Source organism: Neoarius graeffei, chromosome 3, assembly GCF_027579695.1.
Source record: "Neoarius graeffei isolate fNeoGra1 chromosome 3, fNeoGra1.pri, whole genome shotgun sequence".
NCBI lineage: Eukaryota > Metazoa > Chordata > Actinopteri > Siluriformes > Ariidae > Neoarius > Neoarius graeffei.
In genome coordinates, this window is record NC_083571.1 from 72,198,462 (window position 1) to 72,206,840 (window position 8,379).

Sequence of the window (8,379 nt, forward strand, 5' to 3'; positions counted from 1 at the left end):
CTGTTGCTCAGTGGTCCAAAGTCCTCTTTTCAGATGAAAGTACATTTTGCATTTAATTTGGAAATCACGGTTCTAGAGTCTGGAGGAAGAGTGGAGAGGCACATAATCCAAGGTGTTTGAAGCCCAGTGTGAAGTTTCCACAGTCTGTGATGATTTGGGGTGCCATGTCATCTGCTGGTGTTGGTCCACTGTATTTTATCAATTCCAAAGTCAGCACAGCCATCTACCAGGAGATTTTAGAGCACTTCATGCTTCCATCTGCTGACGAGCTTTTTGGAGATGCTGATTTCCTTTTCCAGCAGGACTTAGCACCTACCCACAGTGCCAAAACTACTACCAAATGGTTTGCTGACTACGATATTACTGTGTTTGATTGGCCAGCCAACTTGCCTGACCTGAACCCCATAGAGAATCTATGGGGTATTGTCAAGAGGAAGATGAGAAACACCTGACCCAAAAATAGAGATACGCTGAAGGCCACTATCAAAGCAACCTGGGCTTCAATAACACCTCAGCAGTGCCACAGACTGATCACCTCCATGCCACACCACATTGATACAGTAAGTCATGGTAAAGGAGCCCCAAATATTGAGTGTATAAATGAATATACTTTTCAGAAGTTGGACATTTCTGTATTGGAAATCCTTTTGATTGATCTTAGGGAATATTCTAATAATTCGAGATACTGGATTTCTGATTTTCATGAGCTATAAGCCATAATCATCAAAATTAAAACAAAAAAGGCTTTAAATATTTCACTTTACATGTGATGAATATAGAATATATGAAAGTTTACCTTTTTGAATTAAATTATGAAAAAAAGGAACTTTTTCATGGTATTCTAATTTTTTGAGATGCACTAGTATATTTTCACTTTAGGCTATGCAATATTTTTTGGATTGAGAAGCCTGGGTCAAATATCAAAACAAGCTGGAACAAATATTTCCTTCAGATAAGGCAGAACACTGTGCTTTGAACTATGACGTTAGGATGGTTGTCCTTGCTTTATTCACCCTTGCCCTGCCCATTTACCTTCGAAACGGTGTTTAGCGCCGTTCTCCCTTGTAAAACCAGTCACAGTATGAAGATCGACCGAGAGGGATGAAAATCAATTTCGTTACTTTCATTTTGACGGCTCCTCGGCTCTCCGCTTAGCCTCATAGCCTAGGCCTATTTGAAGAGTTTAAAACTAGCGCTGTGATTGGTCAAAGTCTTTTCTCTACAGGTTGCTGGTCAATGCGGTTACACCCATAGACGAGTTGCCTAGTGCGCGAATGCACAGACAGTTGAACCGGAATATTAAAGATCTTTGAACTCAAAGCCATCAATGGCTTTTTGTGTATTTTGAAGTGTTAAATCGTAGCAGCGTAGTTTGATGTCTAAATGCATATCTGCTACGCAAAATGCATAAAGGTTGGCAGGTCTGTTTTTGTAAGCTACTGAGCAAAAAGAAATTTCATCACAAGCCTCAGACAATCTGAGTCGGATCACCCACATCCTAATCAAACGTGCCAGGAAAAGCCAACCATCAAGTAAAATCTCCACCCCTTTAAAAAGGCTTTTAGAAGCAAGCTCGGTGTAAACTGAGGATTTCTAATCTTGATTTTCCTTTCTGGTGAAAGGGGAGGGAAAAAAAAAAAATACATAGACAGCAGAATTGAACAAAATCATCATAATGTTTTATTTGTGATGTACAAGCGAGTTTTTATTTCTGGCTGGACTCGGATTTGGACTGGGAGGCTCTCAGGGAGGAGAGGCGGCGTCTCTTGGCGATCTTCTCCTGACGTTTCTCTTTGGCCTCCTGTACAACAGAGCAGAACACAGCGGAGTGAGTTTTTACTGGGGGAGAAAAGCCATTCCACAACAACTATTCCATCACGCTCATTTAAAAACCATGTACAATTCTAGACCGAGATCATCCCCTAGGAGCAGTGAGAAAGCTGGAGCTCTGATCATCTCGTACCTTCAGCCTCTTGGCCAGCAGCTTGGCGTACTCCGCAGCTTCATCCTTGTTCTTCTGTGTGCGCTGTCTCTTAAGGGCGATGCGGCGGCGTTTGTGTTGCAGCACACGGGGCGTCACCAAGCGCTGGATCTTAGGGGCCTTGGTCCTGGGCTTCTTACCTGAAGAACAGTTAGACAGTTTAACACACTTAGAACAGAGAGAAAAACTGAAACTTCCATTTAAAAAGGTTTAGTCAGCTGTTTTAGCTTGAAGGTTGATGTTTATATTACATTGGTTAAGCAGCCTGATTACAGTCAATCCTTAACCCTAAAGGACCTTAATGCACTGCTGAGTGCGTCACCAACTGAAAACATTTAGCATTTATTCATACTAAATTCAGCTATTTGCAATGCTCAAGTTTGTTTTTTTTGCGCTGCCTTTCTTTAACAGAGAAAATACAGGTTAATCAACATCAGTATTTATGAAGTAAATGTCAGATTTAGACAACTGAGTAAATTGGGTAACAAGGCTTTTTTTAAAAAAAAAAGAAAACCCTGCATAAACTGAAAGCATATAAAATGTGTAACTGACAGTTTAGTTATAATGTACAGTCACATTAATATTACAAAATTTAGGTTCTAACTCATTTGTAAACAGTGATAGTTTACATGTTTGTGTGTGAATGTCGGAGCGATGTAGTTCGACCAGCCGTGCCGTGTACAGATCAGGTCGTTATCCGGTTTGCAACTCCACTCTCACTATGGCATCACACTGTCCCCCCCCTTTAGAGCTACTGACCAGCCAGAAAGGGTCTATTGGTGTGCCGAGCTTCTCCTGAACCACACTGCAACTCTAAAAACTGCTCACATTTGCAGTAATTCCTTATTAGAGTGCGTTACCAAATAATCAGTTTAACCTGTGACATGAACATCACAGACCAGCGATCAGGATTTAGAGAAACCTGCATCCAAATCACACACCTTCTTTAGTGAGGGGTCTGCGCACCACATACTGCCTGACATCATCCTCCTTGGACAAGTTGAAGAGCTTGCGGATCTTGCTGGCTCTTTTGGGACCCAGGCGGCGAGGCACGGTGCTGTCGGTCAGTCCGGGGATGTCTTTCTCACCTGCAGGGGAGCACACACACAGCTAAATTTCCACTCATGTACAAAAGAAAGCTCCAACCATCAAATGGAAAACAAAAGAACAAAGCTCCAGTACAACAGAGTGAAAGTTCAGGCTAAACACTAGGCATTACAACAGCTTTAAAAAAAAAAAAAAAAAAAAAGGGGGGGGGGGGGGGGGGGGGCACCCCCCAAAACCCATTTTTGTAATACATGTTCATTATAAACCCCATCACATCAACTAAATATACCTAACATGCATTAGTGTACACTACAAAAATTCTTCTTGATGGGAATTTGCTGTGTTCAGTCTACCAATGAGTTAACCTGAACACAGGAGTTTGCTTCTTCACCTGATAACACTGCTGCTTTGGCACCATCCAAAATAAGAGATATACTGCAATTTTTTAAAAAAGCAGATTCTCTCCCCCCAATTTTTCTTTATAAAACACTTCCCAACCACAATATAAATTAGGACAATTTACCCCAATTTAATAAAATCAACCACTTAACAGAAGTTATAATGTAAAACTGCACAATTATGTAGAGTGGATTAAACAGTATATATAAAATAGAACAAATTTATTGCATCTTTGCACTAGTCAATAAAAATAACAACTGATTTTACACCAAGACTTTGTTCATACTCAAGATGAGATTTGGTGCCCAGTACAATTAAGTAATGTGAACTGCCTATGCAAAGTTGACAGAAATAATGCTAAACTACTAAAAATATAAATATCCCCACCCGTCCTGCACTCAGTACAGCTCTCTATATCATACTACAGGGGCTGATCTACAAACTCAAAGTGAGAAAGCAGGGTGACATGACTCCTCAGTGACTGAGCATCACTTTACCCCACCCCTCATGCTTCCTCCTTTCATAACTACATCCCATCACCATTTCATCCATGTTCTTGATCAAAAGCACAGAATTTTGTAAATGTGTACAAGTTCAGTTGGTACTGCAACTAAAGTCATGTTCCTATAAGAAATAAATTTCTCTATTCTGATCCAATTTACTTTAATAAACAAACAGTTAATTGAAATCTCCCTTCATGTACCCTAATTTGATATGCCAGTGATTACAAGAACAATAACATGCAAATCAGCCTGACATCTACCGACTTTTTTGAGCATGCTTTAGCCACTTCCCTCTGACCAGCTGGCACCACTTACTGCCCCCAACATCTCACACTCACTCCGTCCCATTAATACTGTAATGAGCTCCAGGGTTCTCACCCTTCCTGACGATGACCAAGTTGAGGACACTGAGATTGGCATCAACAATGCAGCCGCGAACAGATTTGCGTTTGCGCTCCCCAGTGCGGCGTGGCCTGTAGCACGAGTGACCCTTGCTGAGGAGCAGACGCACACGGCCATTAGTCAGAACACCCTGCTTCATGGGGAAGCCCTGCTTATCATTTCCTCCGCTGATGCGCACCACGTAGCCCTGAGAGATGCAAACACACACCCAGGTTAGTCACACGGCAACAAGACACACCTACACAGGACAACAGCAGAGTGAATGTCGGAGCAATGCTGTTCGACCAGCTGTAGTGTGTACAGATCAGACCGTTTTCCGGTTCGCAGCTCCACTCACTGTGGCACCACACTGTCCCCCCTTTAGAGCTACTGACCAGCCAGAAAGGGTCTACTGGTGTGCCGAACTTCTGGTTTCAACACTCCATCACATGCATACATTCACTGATCTCTCTCTCTCTCTCTCTCTCTCTCTCACACACTACATGTACTGAAGCTCAAATATTACCAGAAAGATAAATTGAGAGATTTTTAAAAAAAAAAAAGACACTGGGAATAAGTCAAGTGGTTTATGCTGTAGACCTGGGAACAGAGACAAGGTTTTAAAGTGCATATCCTGGACCAATTTAGTGTGTTTTTTTTAATATGAAAGTATGTCCCTTTACACACTCTCCAGAACGGTAATTTTGCACAAGGCCATCTGTCTACAGCAGGAAAAAATTAAATAAAACGCGTCTGGAAAAATCCCAAGGGAGTCTGGAGCCAGATTCGTGACGTCACGTGCGGATCCGCAGCAGGCTGAGAGAGCTTGCACGGGTTCAGTGCACAGTCTGTGTAGACCAAGTTTAGCAGCTAGCGATTTTGCATTGAAATATGGAATTGTCGCCTGAGCTTCTAAACCCATGGATTCATGTGTCAATGCTCATCTATTGTTACATAAACCATATTTTTCTAATTACTATTATGTATTTATATATTTCTTCATGGGGCGGCACGGTGGTGTAGTGGTTAGCGCTGTCGCCTCACAGCAAGAAGGTCCTGGGTTCGAGCCCCGGGGCCGGCGAGGGCCTTTCTGTGTGGAGTTTGCATGTTCTCCCCGTGTCCGCGTGGGTTTTCTCCGGGTGCTCCGGTTTCCCCCACAGTCCAAAGACATGCAGGTTAGGTTAACTGGTGACTCTAAATTGACCGTAGGTGTGAATGCGAGTGTGAATGGTTGTCTGTGTCTATGTGTCAGCCCTGTGATGACCTGGCGACTTGTCCAGGGTGTACCCCGCCTTTCGCCCGTAGTCAGCTGGGATAGGCTCCAGCTTGCCTGTGACCCTGTAGAAGGATAAAGCAGCTAGAGATAATGAGATGAGCTATTTCTTCATTTAGAAGAGTACTGGCTACTGTAGGAGAAAGATTTCATAAGCTACACACATGGAATCGGCTAAGCAGGGTTGTATATACATTTAATGTGTTTGACAGGTCCCAAGATCTCAAGCCCCGACACGCATATCCCTTGATACATGTGAAGTAAGTGTATTATCGCCCAGCGCTTTCGTGTTGTTTACTTTTGTGTTACTTTTGTGTGTGTCAATAAATAACATTATCCGTGTACCACACAAACACAGGAACACCCAATTTAGAGTACAGTCTCTCTTATTTCTTACCCTGGCAACAGTCAACTTGTGAATTGCTGATTTTCTTGGTCTTTTTCTCGGCTCTGCTTGGTCCTCAGCTTTTTCTGGGTGCCTCGCACAAAGCGCTCCCATTTCTCTCTCATTTTCCGGTCTTTTGGAAAACAATGAGTACTAATCCCATCATGATTGGTGTTGCTACACCCTCCTACGATACATCTGTTTAACCATTTTAATAATTATGTGATTAAGAAATTTGCAGAAAACTACCAGGTCGTTTTCTCATAAACAAACCAACGCCGACATGGGATTCAGAAGGAGGCGTCCTGCTCGTGACGTCATGAAAATCAATGTTTGCCAGGAAATCCAAATGCCAAGTTTTTTCAGAGGCAGACGAATTCGCCTCAAATGGTTTGATTTCAACTGAATTTTTCTGGTATTGCACAAGGTAAAAAAAAAAAAAAAAAAAAATTGCCCAAAATGCAAACTGAGATATTTGACTAAAGTTTAATATAAAATAAGAGAATTACATTGATCTTGCTCCTAAATATACCCAAGATGTGCACGTTAAAGCAGTACAGAGCTCTAGAGGAATGACATGCTTTAGTACAATGCTCAGGTCAGTAAACACACATACAAAAGGGGAGGAGGGTGTGACAGCAAGACACTTACCTTCCACTCATCACCCAGGGGGTCAGCAGCCACCTCGGTGGCCATGCGCTTCTCATAGAAGGTCCTCAGCTTGCGCTCATCATCCACTTCAATGAGCTTCTGGCAGCCAGTGGCAGGAAAAGAGATATTGAGCTGCAGAAAAAGATGAATCACTCAGTGGTATTGATATTGCAGGATATTTGACATTTTTGTGTCACAGACACACATCATGTGTGTTATAAAACAGAATTGTATTGAAAACATTTCAGGATTTCACCTCCAATATTTTGTCAAATTTATGAAGTTAAAGTTCATGTCAGGGTGGACTTGTATCTGGAGCTATACTCTTCTAAACTGGAAATGGTACAGATACAGCTATCAATGTCACAAATAACATGATATATGGGATGAGATTAAAATATTAAACTTATAATATCCGAGACAGGTCTGTTACAAGTTGTTCACAACACATCTGCAATGCAACCCAAGTTTCTCCCCAGAGTGGATTTTTTAATCCTAACAAAGAATTATTAGGGCTGGAGATTTACTTTGTTTTTTTAGCCACCTCTAATAAATCTACCTGAATCAGGATTAGTTTAATTCATAAAACGTTACCCGGTTTCATTTTAACCTTCATCCCTTTGGAGGAGGGGGAAAAAAAAACCCTCTTTGGTAGTGGGTTACTACACAAAATATCACAATCAATAACACTAACTATTCTACAGTACTCCTATAAGAACCTTACTGAAATGAGCCAGTTTATAAGGCTGTGCTATAGGAACACTACAGTTTGAAGAATATTCTGGAAATATTGTACAACAGAAATCTTATAGTATAACGACAGGTTTGTGTGTGCTCCATGAACTGGACACGAATTAGCTAAAGTGGTGTTATTAACACTCTAAACACTAACATTTTATCCACAAACCCACTGAAGCTGAACCACAAACGCTCGCTCCAACACCACTTCCATCACACAGGACAGAATTCTCGCGTTTCTGCTTCAGAACACCGCCATGTTGTGATTAGCCAGTTAGCCGCTCCGCAGCCCGGTATAATCCATCATCATCTGCCTCACAGATAAACTTTACAATACTCCAGTAAACGCATTACACATATTTACTGTGTGTACTTTCAGAATCCGCTCATATTCAGAGCCGATAGTAAAACAGAACGTTAAAAAAATACACATTTCAGGAAGCTCACCTTCATTTTGGGGGACCGTAAGTACAGGAGTCCACCACGGGAAAGAGGCCGGAAACCCGCCGCGTACTCTCACATACACTCTCCAAACATCGCGAGATTTCACACAGCAACTTCCTGAAGCGTTGATTCAATGAATTCATTCACCAGAAATACAAGGAATATACATTTCTGTCGCCTATTATTATTATTATTATTATTATTATTATTATTAATTATTTAGTTTAAAACAAAGTCATTACAGTGGTGAATATTATTTATTTTTGTTTATTTGTTTGTTTTCTAGATATATACAATAATTAGATAATAATACTCATCTCTGTAACGTCATTAAAATGAATAACAAAATTGTACCGTATCATGGTGTTTATTAAAAAGTATTATGTTTTAAAATGCTTCACAATATAAAAACTATTATAATTATTAATATCTACTAAATAAAATATATCTAGATAATGGCTGAAGTGAGACCCCACCCTGTGTGAACTGTTCAGAAATTACTGCTGAGTTCTGAGGCGGGGGGGAAAGCAGACTTTGTGTCTGATGTTTTGTGTCTAAATTTAACAACTGACCCGAA

The 8,379-nt window shown here is 41.1% G+C and overlaps 1 protein-coding gene across 1 annotated transcript; it reads right to left on the minus strand.

The window, feature by feature from the left end:
* Positions 1–1,657: 1,657 nt before the first annotated feature.
* On the minus strand, positions 1,658–7,898 carry rps6 (ribosomal protein S6). The gene is made up of 6 exons (XM_060917234.1): positions 7,806–7,898; positions 6,621–6,752; positions 4,309–4,519; positions 2,923–3,069; positions 1,964–2,121; positions 1,658–1,801 (listed from the first exon to the last, which is right to left on the minus strand). Exons 1-6 carry the CDS (start codon positions 7,809–7,811, stop codon positions 1,706–1,708), a joined length of 750 nt encoding a protein of 249 aa, XP_060773217.1. The 5' UTR covers positions 7,812–7,898; the 3' UTR covers positions 1,658–1,705.
* Between the last annotated feature and the right edge of the window lie 481 nt (positions 7,899–8,379).